The sequence below is a fragment of the Pieris napi genome, chromosome 19 (assembly GCF_905475465.1).
Source record: "Pieris napi chromosome 19, ilPieNapi1.2, whole genome shotgun sequence".
Lineage (NCBI taxonomy): Eukaryota > Metazoa > Arthropoda > Insecta > Lepidoptera > Pieridae > Pieris > Pieris napi.
Genome location: NC_062252.1, coordinates 3,061,361 through 3,088,725, shown reverse-complemented (window position 1 = coordinate 3,088,725; position 27,365 = coordinate 3,061,361). Strand labels below are relative to the sequence as shown.

General features: G+C 33.0%; 1 protein-coding gene across 1 annotated transcript in view; it reads left to right on the top strand.

Moving 5' to 3' along the window:
• LOC125059022 (protein O-mannosyl-transferase TMTC1-like) overlaps positions 1 to 27,365 on the top strand; it is a 137,229-nt gene that overhangs the window by 69,499 nt on the left and 40,365 nt on the right. The window contains exon 3 of the mRNA XM_047663169.1: positions 16,113 to 16,290. Within this exon, the coding sequence (XP_047519125.1) occupies positions 16,113 to 16,290 (178 nt within the window). The remainder of the gene's footprint in view (positions 1 to 16,112; positions 16,291 to 27,365) is intronic.

Genomic DNA, 27,365 nt, shown 5'->3' with positions numbered 1-27,365 from the left:
AAAATAGGCGTTGATCGTAGAAGGGTGAAAATCGAGGATTGTATGTATTTTTTAATGTTGTATCATAAAAAAATAGAAATCAAAAATTTTGTCTAAAAAATAAAAATAAAAATTTAGGGGTGGACTACCCCTAACATTTAGGGGGATGAAAAATAGATGTTGGCCGATTCTCATAGATACCGGATAAGCACAAAAAATTTCATCAAAATCGGTCAAGCCGTTTCGGAGGAGTATGGCAACGAAAACTGTGACACGAGAATTTTATATATTAGATATAAAAAAAGTTATTTTTAACCACGACGTTTCTCTTTTATACATCTCTTAAACCGTATGTTAATAAATAATGTATAAACTAAATTCTGTTAAGACTCCACTACTGACGGCGATCGTAAAGAAACTGCATCCTTACTCTTTATTAAACATACCAAGATTTATTAAAACTTGAACGTTTCTCAATTTAAATTTCACCTTAACATTCTCTATTACTGCACATAAGCACTACATCATTGTAACGTAATATGCAAGCCGTATAATAAAGTCATACATCACGAGACTTTTCTAAGAGGAAATTGTTTAATATAAGTAGATGCTTGGAACACGCTATCAGACGCTCATATATTGTTTATCTACTAGATTTCCTTCTCAATCGAACTTTGTCCAAATTGTATGAGCAATGTCTTGTTTGGTTTGGTGTTTGATTTATCGTTTTCAAAACAGTATTGACTGATGGATGTACTGAAGCTTTAGTTGATAGTTACAATAATTGATTTTTAATTATTAAAAGGGACGACATAAAACAATTCCGCAAAACCTAAAAAGATTGTAATATACATAATAAGCATAATATATCTATATATATAAGAAAAATGGTCTTCGTTTGAGGCTAAAGTATTACTAATAAATAATATATCAATTTTTTTTTAATTAGATCTCCAAAAATGTATTTATCAGAAATAATACAAAAGCGATCGTTTTAAAAAACGACAATAGCTTACATCTAAAACCTCAAAAGCCTTCACACGTCGTATTTGCCAGATTTAATTTGTGGACATTTTCCTTCATTAAGGTATACGAAAATAAAAAGGAGCCGTCACACTAATTGTTGAGAAAATAATCTCGTTCCTATTGGGTTAAACGAGTATTTGCGAGACGCATTAATTTTCATGAGACCCGACCTCTGATTAAATTAGACCCGAGCTATTAATGTCCCTATGTCCTTTAATAATCGAGCTGTTTTGGGCTAATTTCCGTGTTTCGAAAACAAAATTAACTTAATTTTATTTCTTTGATTCACATTTATACTTTTAGTGTTAATAATTGAGGTAATGGATTTTAACAAGTGTGGAGGAAGGATAGTTATGGTTCTTTCAACCAAACGGGAGCATCCTCAACCAGCCTTACCTGAGCTCTTCGAGCTCAAAAGTACGTATTCTGTGTTATTTTGAGTTCTCCGAGCTCAAAGAGATAGCTTCTTTATGCTTTTGAGCTCTTCGAGCTCGTTTTGAAAAATCTCACGTGAGATTGGGGGTTGGGGGAGGGGGTTGAATAAAATCTCACGATATCTCACCAGGGGGGGAGGGACATACAGAAAATTTAAAAAAACACCTCACGTAATTCATGGACGCCCCCTAAGTGATTGAGAATTCATTAACCTATATGTATGTCTATATTAATTTATGTGGATGCCAAATCGGGATATATTATATTATTTAGTACATGATTCTTTCGAACTTCTTAATAACCCCACTTTTCAATCCGCTGAAACATGACCATGAGTCATAATATCAGGTGAGCTACCCAACTCTTATAAATAAATTACAGGAATTGATTAACCTCGCTAAAATTCAATCTAAGCATAAGTTTGTTGCTTTTGGTAAGTTAAATTAATTCTCAAAGAGATACCAAAGGAATTAACCCTTCCCATCCAACTTTAATTGATCTATCGGGCATTTTTTATTCTTCTCTCGAGAATTAACGCGCAAGAACTTTTATCTTTTTTAAACAATGAACAACCAGTGTTTTTATCTTAGGTTATTCTACGAAGCGCAATTACCTGAACATTGTAATTAAACTTTTTAATTTACTACTACTAAGTTTTGTTTACATAACCACTTTTTTACACGCTTTATATTAGCTTCACCTGTATGTAAGTATGTATGTATGTTTGTATGTATGTATGTATGTATGACCACTTTTAACGAACAGATTTAATTCAAACTTTGCGCACCTGTCAAAGATCGATGACAATGCAATAATCCGTTAACAATAAAAAAATAAAAAATAAATAATAGTTAAAAAAACTAGAACACACGCTTTTAAAGCACATCAAACTAAAAAGTGAAAAATAATTCCTAATTTAGGCTGAAAATGGTAATGAACAAAAAATACTGGTATTATTCTGAAAAAGCGCTGGTTGCTCGATAGACGAAAAATATGGCACAGAGCGCCCCACGCTTTTTCACAATAATACCAGTATTTTTTTTTCATTATATTTTATTATATAATTAACGTAAACTTTTAAGTGCAGATTTCAGAACATATTGATAGGTCACTACACACTGCTATCTATAACACAAAACATATTAGATTGAAGTCCAATTGAGAAAACAATCAATTGATGTGCTCTATCATTTTGTTTAAACAAACAATTTTTTTTTCGTTCAAAGTGGCATTTGTGTTTTGGATGAGCTCATAAGCGAAACAATAATGTTATACAGAAGAATAAAGACACAAGGAAGTGGCTAAACAAACAATATTAGTATAAACTTTAGTTCTAACTAATGTTTCTTGGAACCTGTAATCAATGCTTCATAATCTGTACTTAATAAATTCGAGAGGGCAGTGTTGGCTGGCTGGATGGGTAACATCGTGAACAAAAATTAAAGACCAGTAAAATAAAATATAAAAAATATGTTTATTATGGAACATAAGATACATGTATCACTTATTCCACGTCATTAAATTTGAAGGCATCCCTACTCATCGGCAAAGAAGACAGAGGGTGTAGGCCGAGAGAAAAAGCCGGCATAAAAAACTCTCGGTACTCTTTTAAAACAGCAGTGATAGGCATTTAAAGATTTATCTAATTTCCTATAAAAAAAGATCAAGAAACAGATACAGAAATCTGAGGCCAAAACCAAAGGTTAAAGCATGAAATAAACTATATAATTGTTTTATACTTATATAATTAGAATTTAAAAAGTTTTATTCCTATACAACAACAACAAAAGAATAACAAAATTATTCGAAATAATTCAAGCTCGAGTCGTTTTCATACATTGTTGAGGGAAAGTGTGTCTAAAATTCAGCCGTTAACAAATCAGGCGGCCTTTGTTTGAGCAAATTATATGGACTGAGAGTTAAAAAGAAATAATACAGCGCGATCGTTTGAACTTAATGAATGGAAGGAAATTCCTGTTTTCTTTTATGTGACAGTCTGTACTTTTACGTTTGAATTTGTTTCTTAATAATGAATCTCGACAAATTATTTTTTATTCTACTTTGCCACGTAATTCATAAAATCGAATTATGTGTAATAATAATCTGCGCGTGGGCTTTTTTGCAAGACTATTTGAATCTATATATACTACATGAAAAATTGTTTGAAAAATCTGTGTGTTATATATCTACTTCTGACAATGATTATTTATAAATTTAACAAACACCTTAGTCCCTGAGCAGTGTTGGTTTTGTGGCTTCAGCGTGCGACTCTCATCCCTGAGGTCGTACGTTCGATCTCCGGCTGTGCACCAATGGACTTTTCGTCTTTCACAACATTCGCTCGAACGGTGAAGGACAACATCGTGAGGAAACCGGCTTGCCTTAGACCCAAAAATTCGACGGCGTGTGTCAGGCACAGGAGGCTGATCACCTACTTGTAGATTTACAAATGACCATGCAACATATACAGAAATCTGAGGCCCAGACCTTAAAAAGGTTGTAGCACTACTGATTTATATAAAATTTTTTAGTCCCTGAGGTGAATAATTACATACCTTAAGAATTAACATTATCAATGTCAACACGGAGTAACGTACACAAAACACAATATATGTTAAACTTTGAATATTGTCCTGTTTTTTAAAGATTAAAAAAGGAAGAAAGCTTTGCGTATCCAAATTAAGTTTTGTCCCAAAGACTAATATAAACAAAACTGCAGTGCGAATTTTCTAAGTACAGTAGTTTGTAAAGTTAATTTAAGCAACTTAAATGAGCAAGCAAAGTTTTAATTACATCTCGAGATATTAAGATCGATGATCTCATGCTGTACCGTCCCTGCCTAACGGAGAACCTCGGCAATTAACTAACTTTCGGCGGACATTGTTTCTCTTTCGTCTTACAAATAATAGACAATAGATAGCGAAAGTAAAAATAGTTACTTCAACGTCCATGTAAAAGTAAAAAAACAAAACAGGGTCTTCTTTTATTTCAAGCATTATAATTATTTTTTATCGTCACGATATTTTTTTTTACGCCGGCCTACGCCCTTTGTCTTCTTTGCCGATGAGTAGGAATGCCTACAGATTGGTATTTAATGACGTGGAATAAGTGATACCTGTATCTTATGTTCCATATTAAACATATTTTTATTATAGTTCTTTCATTTGTAAGTGTAGTATTTTTTACGAATAAAGTCCCAATTCAGGAATTCTATTAAAATGTTAGTCATGTCATGTTTAATAATTATGCTTTCCTCGCATGTAGCCCTCATTGTAGGGTGAAGGTTTCCTACAGGCGTTTCCATCCCTCTGAATTTTCTCCTTTTTATAACGGTCCTCTTTTTGTTTTTTTTTTTAAATATATAAATGTTTTATATTGAGAACTTTAATAATAACGTAACTAAATCATAGAAACCTGTAGTATATTGCTTAATCATTGTAGTGATCACTTCATAATTTGGGTGTGTGGTGAATTTCCAAACATTACAATATTATTAACTAAACTAGTAACTTTTTTTTGTGAATAAATATATTTAAATAAAAAAAAATAAAAAAATTACTGGAGGTTGGCCGTCAGTATCTTGTTCATGATTACTGACTACTAGGGAAAGATATTGAGCAGGGGTTTCCCGTTGCATTGTTGTTAGCTATATTTTGTAATAAACCTAAATAGTAAGTAGTATTAGGATGTTTTTTGTTAGTAACTCTCATCCGAAGTCGTAGGTTCGATTCCCGGCAGTAACAATGGACTTACTAATATGTGCAGATTAAACACTCGCTCGTACAGCGAAGGAAAGCATTGTTAGGAAACTGTCATGCCTTTGATCCAAAAAGTGAGTGTGTCAGGCATACGTAAGGCTGATCACTTCTTGTCTAGAAAAATAAATAATCACGAATCAGCAGCCCACTGAAGTAATTCCGAACCAATTCGACTTAGAGTCCTTCAAGAAAAGAGCGTAGAGCCTTCTAGCAATGTGAGTGTCCATGGGCGGCGGTATCACTTAACATCAGGTGAGCCTCCTGCCCGTTTGCCTCCTATTAAAAAAAACGTGTGGCACTCGGGGACTGCCGCGCTAAATCTATTGCATTTTTTTTTTCAACTTATGCAATTATAATTATTTATTTATGCAGTATTTTTTTTCTTTGATATTAATTCAAGTTTTTTATTTGATAAATTAATTGAATCTACCACTCTACTAGACTCAGACTAACTCGCCTATATAGTCTGTCTCACTCTAACGCGCACTGGCTGCACCGATCTCGTCAGAGAGATGTGAATACGCAGTATGCGTTCTGTCCAGCTCTAACGCGTAAGGTTTTTTCTTTACGGAATTTCTGAATTCGTTCTCCACGCTCGAGGCCCGCGATAGAAGCTATGCGATAGCTTAAAAAAAAGGGTGCGTGTACTTATGTACGCGCGTAAGAAGTTATACTTCTTTAGCATTATTAAAAATAGTTTGGCTTTGTTCCACCTCCAGTTTTTGATGTTTCACAGCGTTAAGATGACAACTCTTTTTTTGTATTCAATTTAGTGCACTTACACTGATTCATCAATTGTTTTTTGTCTCTTGTCCTTATATTTGCTAGATTAAATCAGAAAAATTACATGTTTTGATTAAACAATGTGGTCATTTTTGTAATCAAAACAATACTCGATAATAATAATACATACGGATAGTTAACCTCAATTGTATTGAAGCACTTAGGAAGGTTGATGAGCACAGTTTTTTCACAAATATTAATTGGTTTAAATATTCAATTTAAATCACTTCTGATTATAATTCAAAAAGCATTGCTAAATTTCTTTGAAAAAATAATTAAAACTCCTTTATTTGTTTAAAAGGTAAATGACAAATGTCATTATGGTCATTCAAAATTCTTGGCATACGAACTTCACGCATATTCTATTTCTTTTTACTTGTAGATTGTCTTATTCCTATCTCGCTCGCGCACGCTATAATCACACTCCTAATTTTGTGTCACAGGTGCGCGCGCATTGTAAAATTTCACTCTCATAAATTTTTCATAACGCGCCTAAAGAAGTATAACTTCAAAAATGATACAATCTTATATCTTCTTATACCCAAATCGAATAGGTTGAAGCACTACTTGTGTTTAGCCTTTTTCTCTATTGCCTATGTCTCTACTAAGCCATTAGAAGATTACAGTTTTTATATTAATTCTAGCGAAAGATAAACAGTAAATTGTCCCATCAAAGCAATGTAACGTTGAAATAAACTTAAAATAACAACACAGATATTTTGGACCTGACGTGCCGTCTCACGAATTGAGGATTCCCTGCGTATAATAAAATTTTATTAACTTTATTCCTTCAATTTCATTCACCTTTGTTTTGTTGGCTATGAAAATTTGCTACTGTAATATATTCCAGCTGGAATTTATTTCATTGTTCTCTTTATGAGAAATATTTCTTACGTCAAGAGTGTGATCGCAAACGGTATTTCGATATTATTGCCATGTTGCCGCCAGAGAATTTTTTATGCGAGACTTAATATTATATGCGTTTATATAACTGTCCCTAATTGTTGATGATTTTATAAGAAAAATTTAAGTTGACTTCCTCAACACTCGATATTATTATTACCATGTTGCCGCCAGATAATTTTTTATGTGAGTATTAATATTATATATATTTTTTTAAAAAATTGAAGTGCGTTAGACGTATATTTTTGGGGAAATGCTGTTAATCTATATCCTTCATGGTGCGATTGCATGTGCCGTGAGTTATTTGAGACCCTACCCTCTAAAAACCCCACGATGTCGTAGTCGTTGCTTTAGGATTGAGCTGGGTACCAGCGAGTTCTTATCGTCTTGCAAGTTGCGTAAACTTGTTCAATTGTTTTCGGGCCCTCATCGCCTCCTCCTTTACCTTTAAAACTTTTTCATAGAAGGCAGTCATTGCTTTCCATGGCTCGCCATTGTTAACTTCAGCTACGCATGAACCTAAAAAAGATTCAAGCGCTGTCTTCGGAGGACAAAATTCAGGTTTCTTGTTGCTGGAATAATGTTGTAGGTAAGCGGAATATTATTGGCAATATTCTGACGACGATACTCCGATCATGTCGGACATTGGGCCATGGCAGTTACTAGCAAGTGCACTTGAATGTACTAACGCACCGTTTACACAGGCTATAATGTCCTCCTGTCCACAATAATTCCAACAACTTACAAAATATGAAATCATTTTTAATATTTTATCTTTTACTAACTATTGAAATCTCCTGTGTGGAACTGGAGCAATTCATTGTTGTATGTCTATATTGTCCTCCATCAGCTGTCTATAATAATGTTGAAAATGTATTAGAGGAGATATTGTGTAAATTAGTAAAGTGTAATAAAGGGCTAATTGTGTGTGGGGACTTTAATGTCAATTTACTTTGTCATTCTAATTCAAGTGTACGCATACTTAGTCTTTTTCGTTCATACAATTTAATAAATCAATTTCATTCACCCACAAGAATAACAGCTAGCACCGCAACTTGTATAGATAACATATATAGTGACATAGCCCCTTTGAATGTTTGTATTTTCAATAGATTTAAATCTGATCACACTGGTCAATGGTTTGAATTCCAATTAAGGAAACAAAAAACATGTAAAAAGAAGAAAATTGTGATAACTCCTATTACAAATGACCGTTTGGACAGATTTAGAGAAGCATTGGTCTATAGAATGCCATTTCTGTGTGGCAACTCATACCCTAATAATTTATACAATACTTTTTTTGGATCATTTATTGATGAATTCAAGAAAGTATTTACTCAAAAGACTTTATTGGTCTCTGAGAAAACAAGTTTCTGTGACTGGGCAAATGAGGAGTTACACAGGAAAAGGTTAAAATTATATGAAATCTATGACGAAATGCAATATAACACTAGTGTGGAATTTAGGGAATATGTTAGGTTGTATTCAAATAATTTCAAAAAAGATTGCAAAACTGCAAAGTCTCAATATTTAAGTTCAAAAATAAAAAATAGCACGGATAAAGTAAAAGCTACCTGGAAAATAATAAATGAAGAATCAGGTAAAACGTCTGACAAACGAACTGATTATATGTTAAAAGTTAAAGGGAAGTTAATAAAATCTGACCCAGAGGTAGCTTCTTCTTTTGAAGAGTTCTTTACAAATGTACCACTAAATACGACCAAGTCCCTGGATTCTTCACCTGCTGCTGCGATCTCATTGCTAGAAAAATGTGTACCTGAATGTAATATTAAATTTCAGTTTAAACACATAACTTGTAATGACATCGTTAAAACTTTTAAGCTTATTAATTAAAAAAAAAGTAAAGATATATGGGGTATGTCAACAGTCATTTTAAATTCCGTTATTAATGTAATAAGCTCTGAATTGTCTATAATTTTTAACAGCTGTATCGATTGTGGAGTCTTTCCGGACGAAATGAAATTAAGTAAGATTACACCGTTGTTCAAGGCAGGTAGTGAGTCTGATCCGTCAAACTTCAGACCTGTTTCCGTGCTCCCTGCGTTGAGCAAAGTTTTTGAAAAGATAATGCTAGACCAGCTTTCTTTACATTTTAATAAAAATAAACTCTTACATAATAAACAGTATGGTTTCACTAAGGGTCGCTCCACAATCGATGCCGGTGTGAAGTTGATTTCGGACATATTTAACGCCTGGGAAGAATCATATGATGGAGTCGGCGTCTTTTGTGACCTGTCAAAGGCCTTTGACTGTGTTCATCCGGATATACTCGTTGGAAAGCTTCAACACTATGGCGTTGATGGCAAAGCTTCCAGCCTGATGAATTCATATTTAAAGGGAAGGATCCAAAGAGTTCATGTCAATGGAGTCACCTCTCCGGGTTCGCAGGTATCAATGGGCGTCCCCCAAGGATCGATTCTCGGGCCTTTCTTATTTCTGATTTACATAAATGACCTCCCATTCTTTGTCAACGAAGTTCATGAGATGGTATTGTTTGCTGATGACACTTCACTTCTATTTAAAGTGAATAGGAATAACGTATTATTGGACGATGTAAACAATTCTATCTCTCGTATAGTTAACTGGTTTAATGTAAATAACTTATTGCTTAATGAGAATAAAACAAAATGTATTAGATTTACAACTACTAGCGTAAAGCGAGATATTGGTAACCTGAAAATTAAGGACAGTGAACTAAACTTTGTTGACAAAACTGTTTTTCTAGGCATAACAATAGATAGTAAACTCCAATGGGGCCCACACATAGAGACTCTTTCGAATAGGCTGAGCTCTGCAGCATATGCAGTAAAGAAAATCCGACAGTTTACTGATGAGGACACGGCTAAAATTGTGTATCATAGCTACTTTCATAGCGTTATGTCGTACGGCATTTTATTGTGGGGTGCTGCTGCAGAGGTTCAATCCATATTTGTGCTGCAGAAGCGGGCTGTTCGGGGTATTTGTTGTGTTTCTCCGAGGGAGTCGGTACGGAATAAGTTTAAGGAATTAAATATTATGACACTATCTGGTCAATATATTCTTGAAGCCTTGTTGTATGTCCAAAAAATATAAACGATTTTAAAACAAATGGTGACTTTCACCAGTATAATACGCGAAATAGAACTAATTTGAGGGTACGACCAACCAGGCTCCAAAAAATAAATCACTCCTTATATGGAAATTGTATTCGTTTTTACAACAAACTCCCAAGCGCAATTAGAGAATTATCACTAAATAAATTCAAAGTCCTCGTTAAACGAAAATTAATCAACAAAGCTTTTTATAAATTTGAGGACTACTTAAATGATCCTAATCCTTGGGATTGAATTGCTCCAGTTCAAACAATTTGTATGACAATACTTGGCGATTAAAAAGAGTGGCGGAAAGTTTCTTGCCAGTTCTTCTTACCCGCTCTACGCCCTTGACTTGCGAACTGGTAGTAAATGTAAATTTACGATTAATTTAACTTGACTATTCAAAAGTGTACTTAGTTACCTACTTGAGTAAAGATATTTTGAGTTTGAGTTTGAGTTAGAGTTTTACGTTTGCGAGTAATTTACCGAATTCACGTGTAAGAAAAAATAGATGCCAAAAACAAAAAAAAATCGTATTTTTAATGTCTGTATAAGATTAAATTATAATTCTATTTTTTGCACGGACTTTATAAGTTGACCCCAACACAGATTATCTTCATTAATGGTAAAGCGAAACAAATAAAATGTAGTAACACAAAGAAAAACAAATATTAAGAAAGCCTTTAATTGTTATTAAAATAAATTACTACCTTTAACCGCACTTTAAGTTACCTACATTAAAATGGGAAAATTTCTTGAAAATCAACAGGTGAACATGAAATTCTTTTCTCGTCTTTCATCATTATAGAATAAAAACTAGTCCCTAAGAACTCTCAACTCGCCTTCAACTTCACAATTTTTCTCTTGAACAAATATTATTGTCAGATTTTTCCCTTTTACTCATTTAAATTCACTCAGAGTATCGATTCTCGGAAATCTACTTGGAATGAATTTATTTCTTTACCGCTTTAAAATAATTTGGTTATACACCGATTAGAAATACGTTTTATAACAAATACCAAAATCTTTTTTTACGAAGATTTATTTTTTTATAATAAGTATTTAAGTTGTAGAAAGATCAGAATTGAGTCTTGTCGCGGAGTCTATTAAATACTCCGCTTTTCGGTGTAATTAATTAAGATCTTCTCATGTGACTTTTAAGAAAGAAGAGAAAGAGGCGAAGAAGGAAGAATCTGAGGATGACGACATGGGCTTCGGTCTCTTTGATTAGATACAACAAACAGCCGACGCGGTTTTTATTCCAATTTTTGGTATAAGAGTAACAGTAAGGATGTTTCTATGAAATATATATTGCTAACATAAATAAAAAGTTTTATTATTTTCCTTTATAAGGCGTAATCCGTGTAACCTAAACCTTTTGTTTCTTATAAGTAAGAAATGGATTGTATTAGATGCTTTCCTTAACTTCTCCACTTATCGTATTATTCATAACTTACATGAGCCTTAATGAATTAAACGATGTAATTATAAAATCTTAAATTCTAGGAGTGTATATAAAAGGCAACGATAATCTGTGTCACTATTATCTATGGCTGTTGTCTATACCAACACTACGCCGGTGTAATGGCTGCCGTATATCAATAATACGTGTCATTCAACTCCAATTAAGTTATGTTTTCTTTATTTGATAACTGTAGCTACCATTACGGGTCACCCCAATGCGGCAACTAAATATTAATAATACATGTAGAAATAACAGCACGTTATTTCAAAGATTAAAACATAAATTACAAAATATCAAATTTCTACCACTAGGAACTGACATAAAGCAAACCTTTTGTCAGTTGACTCGACGGACGATTAAAAAACTGACTTGACTGTTAATCTATGAAGTTCATTAATTATTTCAATGCATTGTGTCATGTGCCCTTTTCAAAAGATTAGTTTTAGTTTACGGTACGAATAAAGGTGGTTGAAGTCGCGTCCTAACGTAAACCTGAGGACTAGGCACTGGAGCAGTACCGGATTGGTTTCCTTTCCACGTATCAACTTTATAAGATATATGTTAATCTCTATTCTCGGCGCACTGAGCGCTCTGCCCATAGAACCTATTATGAATAAGTTCAGATACTTACGTGATACATGACTTCTTTAATTTATAACAAGTATGGAATCCCTGTTAATACAACAAAGAACATCAAACAGTTTAGAAATAAGTGGGTATTTAAGACAGTCACGAACATTATAAATGTCATCTAGTGATATTTTACTCATTTATTTATTCACAAAAATATATACACTGTCCTAACAGTAGGTACTAAAATAACACGATAATGTCGAAAACAAAATGAAATATAATATACGCAATATTGGTACTGTGAACTCTCTATGGAAGCATAAAGTGTCGGAGACAGCATTCAGTAACTACAACGTCTTTGTTAACGGGGATCTATTCAACAGACTGCTTCTGGGCTCTGGTCCTTGGTATCACAACTTTGACCTTCGCCGTCGCACATATCCCTCTAAGTACAAAGAAAGCAGACAATCAACAAAACATAGTGTTTCTCAAGCATGAGAGGATAAAGGAAAAGGAGGATAGAGTACAAATCTTTGTTTTTAATTTATTTTACTACTTAAGATGACATGTGGAACATGGTATACTGGTTGCAGTTTTTTGTTTAACACAACAAACGTTGTGTTAAACAAAAAACTTGGCGATTAAAAAGAGTGGCGGAGGCCGGAGAGTTTATTGCCAGTTCTTCTTTCCGTTTTACAACCTTGATTTGAGAACGTAAATGTAAAATTAGAAGCATTTCGCATTATAAGTGTGCAATGTGTTACCTATATGATTAAATGATTTTGACTTTGACCATGAAAAAAATATGAATGATAGGAATATCTGACAGCAGCTCGGTTAGCAGTTGCTCAATCAAGCGCACATCTTGATGTATTAACCTGTCTCGCGCGGAATTTATAAGCAGATGAGGTGCCTCCAATGCGGTTTTGATTAACTCGAGCTTATCTCACCCGTACGCCTTATCTTGCTGTAAAGTGTCTTGTGAAGGCACTTTGACTTTGATATATTGCGGTGAAAAATCTATATTTCATAGCTTCATATGACGTACACGTTAGATTTCGAGTTAATAATCGTACTCAAAGGGTTATAAATGGAATCATCAAATCTAGAAGTTGCAATATAATTAGTAGTTAGTAGTAAAAAAAATATCAGTGGCGCTACAACCTCTTTAGGTCTGGGCCTCAGATTTCTGAAACTGTTTCATCATCATTTTTCAATCTAATAATAATAAGTGATCAGCCTCCAGTGCCTGACTTTTTGTCCAAGACAAGCCGGTTTCGTCACGATATTTTCCTTCACCGTTCGAGTGAATGTTAAATGCTAACATAGAAAGAAAGTCCATTGGTGCACAGCCTGGGATCGAACCTACGCCGTCAGGGATGAGAGTCGCAAGCTGAAGCCACTAGTCCAACACTGTACTGCAGTTAGTAGTAAACGCTGGACAATTATATAATTAATTAAGAATATATATATATTCTAGGAAATTTACATTAAACATTAATTCCTTGAACAGGTTTCAGATATTAATAATATTTCATACGTTTGAGATTTTAATTTTGTTACGTTCGTGTCACATGTTTAGGCAACTCTAGTATTTACATATAAATTTATTTACTTATTAAATCTGTGGCAAATATTAATAAATACAAGTACGTCTCAACTCTACAAACGCTTTGTTCCTGTGCTAGCGTTTTGATAACCAAATTTCTCCTTGTGAACTTCTCAAACGTGTATCATCTTTTATTTTGCAACCTTACTGTCAGAGTCGAGGCATGTCTCGCCTGCGGCCGTGCGTCTAAATGTCTGTCTTAAACACTCGGATTACATATTGTATTACGATGAATAAATAATTTCCACTTTGGAGTATTGTAACGTCGCGTTTATAACATTTGGGTTTATTTATAAATAAACACATAGACAATTTTAATTATATACAAACTAAACACTTTATAACGTAATTCGTTGTAACGAAAACCTCTTTATATTGTAAAAACAACGCAAAACATGAAATTTTTGTCTCAGTTACTAAACGCACCACCGTCACCTATCGTGTATTATCAGTTGTAAACAAACTTTGAAACTATCAAGATGGCCAGTAAAAGAATAGCGTTATATTTGATATGTGTTTAGAATAATTTCCCTATTAATAGTAATCAAATTAGAAATTATTGCAGGTAATTGGTTAAATTTGTATTTTTTTTTCTGCCCGAATAACGAAATTTCTCTATGGCGAAAAAAAAGGCTCGGTCCCTTGAAATTCGCTATAAAGAGTTTACACTGTATATATCATTATATATATCTATAAAACTTTCACAGATAACATAACAAAAATATTAAAAATGAAGTCTACATACATCAACAGTTTATATAATATACATATAGTACTTATAAAAATGCAAATGGAAAATTCATGACGTATTTTAATTACCCAAAACTATGATAAAAGTCATAAAACGCATCAAAAATTTATTTTTAAATGCTTTCCAAGTAATTACAAGTAAATATAGGTCGAGTGTGGGTATTCTTCAAAAGGAGCTCGCAAACATTTTGCGCGAGATTTAGGACAATTACGCCGCTACGAATTCCGTCTCAAAAATTCTCATTTCGTTGCAACCGCAGAACTATTACATGAGACAATGGCACATTTAGACGCCTTAAGCGTTCGTATGTAGGACGGGAATACCTCAAGTGTCTGACTGTTTATCGCGCTCTTATTTATAGCATGAGACGTTTCAACGGAAAAAATACAACTACGATAAGTGCCTTAAGGAGCTCGAAAACATTGTATTTAAGTGAACCTAAATTGATATTGAGTTTTTATAAGTTTTAACTATTTCATGATGACCGTTGTTAATATTATTACTTCGTGTCACAAACTAAAATTTACTAAATTTAAAAGTATACGTCAATAGTTATAATATAAATATGAAGAGTTATTTGTTGTAAAATTTACGCTATAATCAACTCTAAAAGTTTTAAAAGACTCCGTTACACTAACCTCATAAAAACGAAATTAGCCATTTTTTTAAACTATGGTATTCATTCTGTAAAAATGTTAATATGTTTAATAAATGTTAAATATATTAAGAATTACTCTGTGGTGAAAAGAGATATGTAGAGGATTAGTCATATTCGTTACGTTTTTCCTGACAAAAACGGAAATCATCCTAATCACTTATACGAATATATCTGTTTCACCAGATTTTAATACCATTCAAGATTTATTAGTGACAATGGAACCTATAAGTTTTTATATATTTTTAATTTTGTTTAGGCTTCAAAAAATAATTAAACATTTACAATTTGAAAATCCCGCCAAAACGCTTCTCTATTCAAGATGGCGTCGCACCAACAAACGTCAAATTTTTGTGCGTTAATTAACATTCAAAGATTTGTTAAATTTGAATAGTGATGACTGATCGCGTGTAGTTCTAATATTTTAAATACATACATATATTACAACCGCGGAAAATCTGTTGATATGTATTCCAAATAATGTCTAAATTCAAAATTAGATGCAACTTTATGGTTCGGGCAAATTTGATATTATATTATACAAAGACTTGATTTACGACGCATTTGCGTGTGTTCAATGGCATCCCTATAGGATTCTCTTGCTGGCTTGCATAGGTAAATATTTTTTTGTAAGCACTACATTTGCTCTAAAGCTATCCCTTAACATGATAACATAACATGATACGTAATGTTAAAATAGTAGCATTATTGCGTCAATTTCAGGAAAATATACAAATATTGTGTCTTTCGATCGAAAACAGTGCCCGACGAGATTAAACTCCAAAACAGTATTAGGATTAGACCAGCGAAGACATAATTTACGTTACGTCATCGTCGCGTCGTGTCGATTAATTTACTATTTTGTTTGGTGTAAAAATATTGTAATTACGGCTTTTTTGATAAATTAATAATTTATTAACAAATTTATGACACGAGCGATTTTAAATATTTTATGATTTTGTTAATGACATGAAAAATATGACATTTGTAGATAAGTCAATGGTACAACGTTAAGATAACACATTCAAATAAAACATTTGTGTCTATGTTGTCGTATGTTATTGTTAATTTCTTTTTCAGAGTGAATTATGCGCTATGCGGCGTGTCTGCATGGTGGTGGCACCTGTTCAACGTCATTCTACACGCCGCTTGCTGTGCGCTGGTGGCTAGAACCGGCGTACTAATAGCGCGACTTCAACGGCCCTTCGCAGCACTGGCAGCCTTGCTATTTGCGGTCCATCCTATCCACACTGAAGCGGTAAGACTAACGATATATACGCATATTTTATACAGGTTACAATGACTAGTTTTTGTTTAAAAACATTATTTTAGATCGGTTTGAGTTACGGTTATTTTGCCTAATTGGCTTACATACTTTATAGGGATTTTAATGATGTAAAAAAATAAACAATAAAGGTCAACGGGTTGTGAATTTATTTAATTACACTAAAGGTTTTTGCTAACTTATTTTTAATCTATTGCATAGATTTTATCGCGGGCTTTGAGCGCGACGACCGAATCAAGAAATTCCGTAACGAAAAAAACCTAACACACGATGACCTAATATAGGTGGGGCAAATACGCGTTAGAGTGGGACAGAACGCATACTGCGCATTCAGATCTCTGACGAGATCGGTGACGTAGTGTAAGCGCGGCCGGTGCAGCCAGTACGCGTTAGAGTGAGACAGACTTTATAGGCGTTTTAGTCTGAGTCTGGTAGAGTGGTAGATTGAAATAATATCAAAGAAAAAAAATACTGCATAAATAAATATTTATAATTGCATCAGTTGATAAAAAATGCTATGCAATAGCTTTACCGCGGCAGTCCCCGAGTGCCACACGTTTTTGAAGTGAAACTTCTTTATCGGGGTTGGAAAAAAATTTAGTGTAACATTTTTGCGTTATGCGTCACATTTTTCCGTTACGCGCCATGTTGCTTTTTGAAGTCAAACTTCTTTATCGGCGTTAAAATATGACATATAGTATGTTTTTGACTTTGAAGTTTGACAACGGATTACATTTTCGACTTGAAATTTGCTAATCGCAATTTGCAGCAATTAATTTGTAAATTGTATGCTAGGCAGTGTATCAAAATTTACTGTGCTTAAAGAAATAGTTATTTAACTAAATTATATTTTATATTTACTATTATATTTTGTATAACTATTAATTATAATATATAATAACGATAACAATGATAGTAATAATTATATTACAATTAATGAAATTCTGTAATGATCTTAGTAGTAATAAGGTAAAATGAAATAATTGTATTTGTATTCATGTCTACGATAATAAAAGCCTTTTGTTAAACTTTATTTAACCAATTTCGTTAAGTTGCATATAGTAGATCATTTTTCAAAAAATAAGGTCATAAAGAAGTTTCACTTCTTACGTGTGTACACCTAGTACACGCAAACATTTTTATTTTTTATTACAACATTACTTTTGACCACAAAGGCGTCGCAAGCTGATTGTTAACGGGAGGTAGAGGCTATTAATATTAATTACAGAGGATGGGATATGTATGAGTTATATAAAACGAGGGAATACTTCTACGTTTGTATTAACTGTAAAATGAATGACTTCTAATGGCGAAGCACTTGCTTAACCTTCTGTGCTAGATACTAAAATATTCTGAAAGTCGACTCCCAAAATAGCGGTGTTTACGAAAGTATGTAGCGCGAACGAGGAAAAAATATTTAAGACAAAACAAAAATTTCCAACAAAGTAAATTCTTGAATTAAATATAATATGTTCTGTAAATATGCCTAGTTTGAAACTAAAGGGAGCCTGCGAGGGGAGGGTTACGCGTGTTTCGCATTTTTCTCTCATCTAAATTGCGATGGATATGACATGCCGCCACGCTAATGCAAATGTATTCGTTGGAAGGAAGGTATTTTTACGGTGAATTATTTTATTTCCCGCATTTTGTTGGAATGTAATACCTTCCGAGTGCTCACGGAACTGTGATGTTTATCAAGGGATGAAAATTATTTATTATTTCAGTGTTTTTAATTTAACACCTAAATAATTTAATGAGATTGTTTCAATCCTTCTGCGCAAATATTTAGTAGTCTGGTGGGACTTACTAAAGTACAAGTACCTATCGTCTAAAATCTTGATCTAACGCTCCCGAATTCCTCACCGTACATATTTTTGATTACACATAGAAAGCAGAATTGTAGAGAAGGCAAAAGAAGTTTATAAGTTTTTAAATTAGTACATTTTCTATATAGGTCATAAATTCAAGAAATAGTTCAACTATAATATTGTTATCGTCGTTAATCGTATGTTTTGCTATTATTATATAGGTAATTGATTTGGTTTAAATATAGGTAAATTAAACAATACTAACGTTAAAAATTGTAACTTTATTTATTGGTACTATAGAGTTTTTATTTTTTTTTAAATTCATTTGTCCGTGTCTTATTAACCGCGTTGCTAGCCGCAGCTTCTAGATTGTCAAGTTGTAAAACACCTATAGAAAAACCAAATACATAATTGTAGTAATCTAAAAAATACAATATTTTTTGTTTAAAGTTTTTATGTAAAAAATACATTTCGTATTAAACCATATAACGCCAATTATTCAGATATGAAAACGATGCAAAAATTCTAGAATTTTCTTCAAAACACTCAATACTAAATCTCCCTTTACTAAACAACCAGTTGAAGTTTCTTTGTATTTGTCTGTTTATTATTCCGAACTGCAGCAGACAGCTGTTAGTCGTAACGAGGTGGTCAAAGAAGTCCTTAAAGAGAAAAATGTCAGCCGGACGTGTCGGAAAGTAGCTCAATTTTCAGTTTTGTGTTGTTAAAAGTTACATATTTTTAACTGGACTTGTTATGTTGTTTATTTTCTTTTGTAAGTTAGTACTGATATTTGAACAAATACTATTAAGAAGAGCAAAATCTTTTAGGTTTGGGCATCATATTTCTATGTCGTGATCATTTGTATTTTCTAATTGATGTGTGATGGTGATTTTGTGCCCGACACATGCCGTCAACTTTGCGTCGAGGCATTTGGGTTTTCCTTTACCTTACATGCGAGTAATCCATGTAACCTACATAAAGAGAAAGTTCATTTGTGCACGGGATCGTAATGCGGTCGCATGCTGATACTGAAGCCACTCGGACAAATCTATATTATTAAGAATATTCTAGTATTAGCTATGGTTAGTACTTCTTATTTTAGTTCCGTCTCTCTCAAAGATCATTCATCTTTTTATTTCATGCTCATAATGAATTTATTATAAAATCACAAAGTAAAAATATTTTTTTTTATGTAAATCTTAAATATACCACAATATACAATAGTAACGTCAAGGGATTATTATAATTAAACTAGCTGACCCCGGACCCGTAAATAATATACATGGCAAACGTTTGTTTTGCCATGTATATTATTTTTAGGAAACATTTTTTTAGTTCAATAAAAATAACTATCTACAATAATAAAAAATAGGGTTTGATCGTAGAGGGGTGAAAATTAAATTGTATGTATTTTTGTATGCTGATTCTTAGACAAATAAAAACAAAACAAAAATCTAAAAAATAAAACTTTTGGGTGGACCTTATTAGGGGTTTGAAAGATAGATAGTAGCCGATTTTCAGACTTACTGAATATGTATAAAAAGTTTCATAAGAATCGGTCGAGCTGCTTCGGAGGAGTATGGGAACGAACATTGTGACACAAGAATTTTATATACCTATTAGATAAAATAATTAATAAATTTATAATATACACCGAGCTATTCAATTATTATAAGCAAGCGTTTCAAATATTTAGCCAATAAGCCGCGTCGCAGATGGCATCTTAATTGGGTCCCGGGTGAATCTTGATTAAATGTACTGATAATAATCGGACCACTAATATTCCTGGTATTACTGTGGAATATTCCAAGATGTTAGAACTTTGTATGAACACTGTCGTTAATGGCTGAATGTCTGTAAATGTTGACTTGGGCTAAATTGTTTGTCGTCTTTACGTTGTAAATAGCTATAAATACTAATACTAAAATGAGATACAAGAGTCGTTATATAGTTTCGTAGTGTTTAATGTACCAAAGGGTTGCCAAGAATACTTTGCGTCGATATTAAATTATCTTGCAGTGTTGGCTTGAGCAGTGTTGGCCTAGTGGCTTCAGCGTGCGACTCTCATCCCTGAGGTCGTAAGTTCGATTACCGGCTGTGCACCAATAGACTTTCTTTCTATGTGCGCATTTAACATTTGCTCGAAAGGTGAAGGAAAACATCGTGAGGACACCGACATGTCCTAGACAGAAAAAGTCGACGGCGTGTGTCAGGCACAGGAGGCTGATCACCTACTTGCCTATTAGAATGAAAAATGATCATGAAACAGATTCAGAAGTCTGAGGCCCAGACCTAAAGAGACTGAAGCCACTAGGCCAACACTGCTCTAAAAAAAACATAACAAATCTAAACTGTATATTGTAATGATTAAAAATAAATGGGCTTTATTTATTATTATTAGCATATGTACCTAGGTAATAGTTAAATACGACGATTGAAACGTATCCACGCAAATAGCGAGGAAACTCGAACATCTCATCAATTTCATAACGCTCAGATCCGAGTTTTATTCGTAATTACCCCGTGTGTGGAACTTGGAACTGTTTAATAATTCCCTCGGAGATTCCGGAAACTTTTGCAGGAACATTTAAAATATTTAAGAACGATTCACGTCGTCGCGTTAAAATCCCGGGCGCTACAGATTTTAGGAAGAAATGGAACGTCTTGCTCACTTATGTTAAAAGAATTTAAAAGATATTCTAAGTTTAAATTACTTATTTGGCTTCAAGTTTTATTACATTAGAGTATTTTAATCCCTAACAATCAATGTGTTGGTTGTTTCTTACGGTTTCATATTCGAACCTTATAATAAATTAAATATATAATAGAATAATATATATAGAATATATAGTCATTTATTGTAGGCTATATAGTATATATACTAACCATCTAGAAAGATTAATCGGAGATAATAGCTTTTGTTGGAAGTGAATTATTATCAGCAGTTAGTTTTTAACCTTGAAGTTTTGTTAGCAGTTTTTCAGATTAAGCTGTCTTTGTCTCAATCATAATCTGATTTATTACTTACTTTACGTGGAAATGTAATTGTGTATTGTCGTTTAATCGACGTATAAAATATTTATCAGCAGTGAGTTTGTGTGTTTTACAACAATATTTTTTATTTTATCCTATCAACATGTTGCCGACATATATTGCCACGAAACTGGTATTTGTAATAGATAGAATCTCTTTAGATAAAGATAATTAATTTATTTAAATGTAAATGTATCTATCGCATTACCCGTTTCATCCGTATTACTAGATTTAGTAAGACTGATTACTAATCAGTGATAGTCATACATATTAGTAATAATTATTGAAGTACTCCCAATTACTATTAATATGTTGCCGACATCTATTGCCACGAAGCTGGTAATTGTGATATCTCTTTAATAAAGACAATTAATTTTCTTTAATGTAAATATATGACGAATGAATTGTATTACTGAATTGGTCTTACATATAAAAAATGATCATTAATTCCCAATTTATGTAAAAAATTACTAAGGTAAGTTAGAATTCGCGATTCTTTTATATTTTCTCTATGAATCGCAACTTGAAATTATTACTTACATTGCATTTCTATGCATTGAGGGTTCAATTCATAGACAGAATAGAAAATCTCGTTCCACTCACCCTCAAGATTTCAATTCAAGGGTGGAAATAAATCATCGATTTTTAAACGTGTTTATACAGTATTCACATTAATAGACAAGTTGTTTAATTATTTAACCACTTTGGGGCCTTAACGGTGGAAGATTTTTTCCACGACTACCACTAGAGCGTCCTGCAAGATTCCGACCTCTGCTTGGGCTCATGGAGGGACCAATTGATTGAACGGCGAGAGAAGGGAGGTGGCGACCTGGTGGTAGTGGTTAGTACCCCTGACTGCGAATCCATGGGTTCCGGGTTCGATCCCCGGCTGAGACAAACATCGATGTGATGAGCATTTGGTGTTGTGCTCAGGTCTTGGGTGTTTAAATATGTATTTATATGTCTATCTATCTATAATATGTATGTATATCCGTTGCCTAGTACTCATAACACAAGCTTCACCAGCTTAGCATGGGACTAGGTCAATTGGTGTGAATTGTCCAATCATATTATTATTATTATTATTTCTTGCTATCTATATATTACAAAAGTGGAATCCCTGGTTATTTTTGAAATTATTTTAAAAATATTAATACATAGATGGGAGAAAAGAGGCCCGATAAAGCGTTGTATTTATTACCTACCCTTTAAAGGTACGGATGTTTTTGCTAATTTCTTGATTCTTTCCTTCTATTAGTATTAATATGGTTACATGTATATATCTGAATTATATATGTAGATATAATTAAAAAAAAATCTCACTATATTAAGCAATATCAATCAAATTTGCAACTTCAATAAAATGTGTGTATACTTTCCGGTACATTGACAAGCTACGGTTTCCCACGTTAAAATATTAATCATTAATTAAAATTCTGTTAATGAAATAATTTGCGGGACGTTAATTAATCTCGAACAAAAGATTAAATAATGTAACCTTATTTCAGCGTATTTGATAAGGAAAATGAGATATTACTTATTCATCAGTGAAGTCAGTAATTATTAGCAATGCAAAACTTTCCCGTATTCTGATTGGTCGAAACGAAGTGCTAACTGTGCTTAACCAATCAGCGCTTGTTTTGGCTATCGTTCTAAATTCTAATTTCAGAAAATACTGTTTTCAAATTTCGAAAATGTTTTCCATTTTCTTAAATTTAACGGCGAACTTTGTACCGCCTTACAGTCAATGGATGTCGTGTCACAGATTAGCTGAACTTTATTTATGATTTTATAAAAGTAAAGGTGCCTCTACACGGGCTACACTTTTAATGAAATATGTGGCTACATCATTGCCGACTATATCCCGAAAATACAAAAAACCTTTTAATGCAGCATACGGCAAAAAAATTTATATCTCGGCAATAATTCTGCAACAGTATATGGCTCATTATTTTGTCTTTACACGGTCTATATACATGGCTTGACTACCCATGCCTGCAATGGCGGATGACATAATACGCGTTACAGCAGCTTATATTGTTTTGAAAGCAAAGTCAAAACAAAAAAACTGAGAACAATGTGGATTCGACCTTATTTCAATAGGCGATGTATCACACATTAGATATTTTAAGTCTGGAAAAAAAAGACGAAGTGAAAAACTTAGGCCGTAAAGCGAGACAGCAATAATATGGCTGAGAAATATTGCAGTATTTTCTATTTCAAAGCGATCGTTCCGGCCATATACGGTTGGGACACTAAACATTCATCGGACATACAAAAAATATTTGGCGATATATCCCAGCCATACTAAAAATATTACCGAGTATTGCATAGTCTAGCCGTAAATGCTGGCTGTTGCTACGAGCTATACATTTTCGTGAAAAAGTGGCCCGTCTAGGAGCCCCTTAATACAATGAATAAAAAATAAACATTAAGTTCACTTGTTTCACCGAATTATACTCAACGGTACAATTATTTGTTGTATTTATAAGCTCGATATATTTTCCTTAGTTTACACAAAATAAACGGACGCGTAAATATTTGACAACCAATCTTCTTTTTTATTACTGACATTATTCTACTTCTTTTTTAAATCTGAAATACGCCATCATCCGAACAATGTGGATCTTGTCGATTCGAAACCTTTTTAAATACGTTCTTTAATTTGAGGGGAGAGTTTACCGTATCGACGGGATGAACATTAAATGTTTGACAGTTACAAAGCCCATGAACATTTTGTATTAGATTTGTTTTTCCATTAATCTGTTATACTTATTCTGTTATTCGGGACGGAGAATACTTAAATGATCCTAATCCTTGGGATTGATTTGCTCCATTTCAAACAATTTGTATGACTCAATACTTGGCGATTAAAAAGAGTGGCGGAAAGTTTCTTGCCAGTTCTTCTTACCCGCTCTACGCCCTTGACTTGCGAACTGGTACTAAATGTAAATTTACAATTAATTCAAATTCTTTTTGACGTGATGTGCACTTGTTGACCTATACGAATAAAGATATTTTTAGTTTTAGTTTGAGAATTCCATGGAAATCCATGCTTTCTTAAGTTATAGTGTTCAAACAATCCCGACCTTGTTTTATATATTACTAGCTGATCCGGCAAACGCCGTTTTGCCATGTTTATCATTTATAATAAAAAATAGGGGTTGATTGTAGAGGGGTGAAAATTTGGGGTTGTATGTATTTTTTAATGCTGTATGATAAAAAAATTCAAATTAAAATTTTTGTCTAAAAATAAAAATAAAAATTTTGGGGTGGACTACCCCTAACATTTAGGGGGATGAAAAATAGATGTTGGCCGATTCGCATAGATACCGGATAAGCACAAAAAATTTCATCAAAATCGGTCAAGCCGTTTCGGAGGAGTATGGCAACGAAAACTGTGACACGAGAATTTTATATATTAGATATTATGATCTCAGTGTGTTTATGGTCGAATTTATGCTTAAAGACTCGACTGGTTTTTATAATTGTTTTAATACCTATTTGGTATGTATTAAAATGGGACACATTTACAAGGTCATTTTATATTGTTAAAGTTTTTATATGAACTAAATATTTTTTATTATAATAGAAATAAAATCTACTTTACAATCAAGGTCCTTTCCTAAAGCTTAAGATCATAAAAGGTCAAAGTATAATTATAACAAAGCAATTCGTCGTTACGCCAACACTTAATCCAAAGATTAGCTTTTTGGATTTGTTCCTTTTAAGGTTTTACAAACTTATGAAAACAAAGTTATTGTGTTTGATAATTTCGTTTTTAATATAAAATAAATGAGTAAAAAAGATAATTAGATAATAGCTATTACATAAGAAGATACCCAGATGTTGTTGAGTCTAATATTAATATAAATAAATACATCAACAGTTATTTAACACATACTCAAATCAGACGAATACCTAAAAATACAGAAGAAAATAACAAAAAAAAAAATTCAAAATAGAAAGTAGAACTAAATAGATTAAATAATCGCAAAAGATAGTTAAATTCACTCAGTGCAGCAACAGCGGAGGCAAGACGTCGCGACGAGCCCCCACTCGCCTATGAATATAGAATAGGAATAGTATATATAATATATATATATATATATATATACTTTTATAAGATCCCGCACCACGAGATTCGGGGATATTGGGAAACTTATATATAAAAACAAAATGAACATAAATACGCAAAAAAATGTAAAATTATATTTCCACAACCTACCATTTACAATAAATAGTCAACTTTTAGTTACCCGCCTAATCGTTTGCATCCATTCCCATAAAAACTAAATAAATAAGCATGATGCAACATTGGATGTCTTCATTGAACGCCTCGCTATTGAGTAAATTGTAAACATGTATTTAATACTTATGTTATATGAACTTTATAGTTTAACATTCAATAACGCGGGACCATTAACAGAGGCGACATTACGCGGTATCAGCGGTTATTTATCAGGGGGTTGAACACTCGTTAACACGGGTACCTGTCCCCATAACTCAGCGTTCTTAACGACCAGTTTGTTAACCGCTGGATTAATGCTAACTGTCCTTACCCGGTAGGACCCTCGAGGAATTTTCAAGGCATTTTCGCGGTGGATTGCAGCGTTTTTGCAGATATTATGTCCTCATAGTGGAGATGTTCAACTTTTTAAGGATCTGTTGAGACGAGAGGGAAATTATGTTGAGAGAAAAATGTTTTACTTACAAAGTTGTAAGTTTTTTATAGTACATATTTTGTTGTTCAAATTGAAAATGTTAAGCAAGGTACAATTCTTGCGCTTATTAACCAAGTTCTATATTAAAGAAGTCATCGCGATATTTATAATAGATAAGTAACGCAAAAATTTATTTTTTTACAATTTTACATTATTTTCTTCTACTCTCGGATATTATTTAGAAGTCATAGAAGAACTGCCATAGTGATGAAAATTCAACTAATTTGCTGTTTTTTTTTTAATTTTATGTTAAATTTGTAAATCGAAATATCTCGGGCATCAATACAATACACACACAGTCAGTGAACCAGTAAAGTATAACCATTAAGCTTTCCACACGACCTCCTTTTATGTACACAAGTATTATCTCGTATAATCGGAATTGCTTTGCTTGTTCGAAATTCAAACATCAAAATATGAACCCACAACGAGGAGGGTCGCACCAAGTTAATTGGCCCAAGTGAATTAAACTGATAGGATCTGCGACGAAGCGGCGAGATTTATAGCTTTCATCTTAACCGTGACTATACCTGTGCAGGGTGTAACTAGAAGCTCGTATGTACAGCTGATTGATAGACAATTCACTTAACTAGTGAGAACTGGAAATGTGAAAATTGCATCACCTTTTTCCTCAATTGGTTGGGATAACTTGGTATATATAAGCGAGTAATTACTTGTTCTTAAGTAATTTTTAAACGCAGATTGCTTATTGAACATATTTTGTATGAACATTTTTTTACTAAACTTATATGAAAAGTCTTAAATTGTATTCAAAAAGTATGCATTTCATTTTCTATTAATCTTTCAGCCATAAGTTGAAAGCTATACTGTAAAAATCGAACACAAATAGATGTTATGGCTACGTATAAAAAAATAGTATAGTACATATACGTATATATACTACGTATAGTAGTGTAAAAAATCAATTTTTAACGTTTACTATCACTATCGATTGTTAAAATATATATTGCTATCCAGTCATTAGTATTTAGAATTCTTAAGGTAATATGATAGACCGTTTAAATACCTAAAGGCATTTCAAATTATAAATTAAATCATGGAAAGCGAGTGAAAGAACGAAAGACAAATCTACGTACAAAAGCTAGAAACTAAATAAAATATCCTAAAAGCTGCTGCAACACAAAATGGCGGGCATTACACATTAATAGACACGGAAGGAAGCCCATCCGAAGCTACGAGTTGAAATATTTATTTATAGTGCTTTTAGCGAGCGATACGGCCCGGGCATATGCTCTGAGGTCACATTGTGAAACCGCATTGTATGAATAGCCACTGTTCACTAGTATCGCAACAAGTATTTTTTTAAAGAATATATTGAGACATTTATATCCTACGCATGCTGGGAAATGATTAATATTTTTACACGCTTTATATTAGCTTCACCTGTATGTATGTATTTATGTATGTAACCGACTCCTTCGGACTCGATTTTGACCCACTTTTAACGGACAGATTTAAT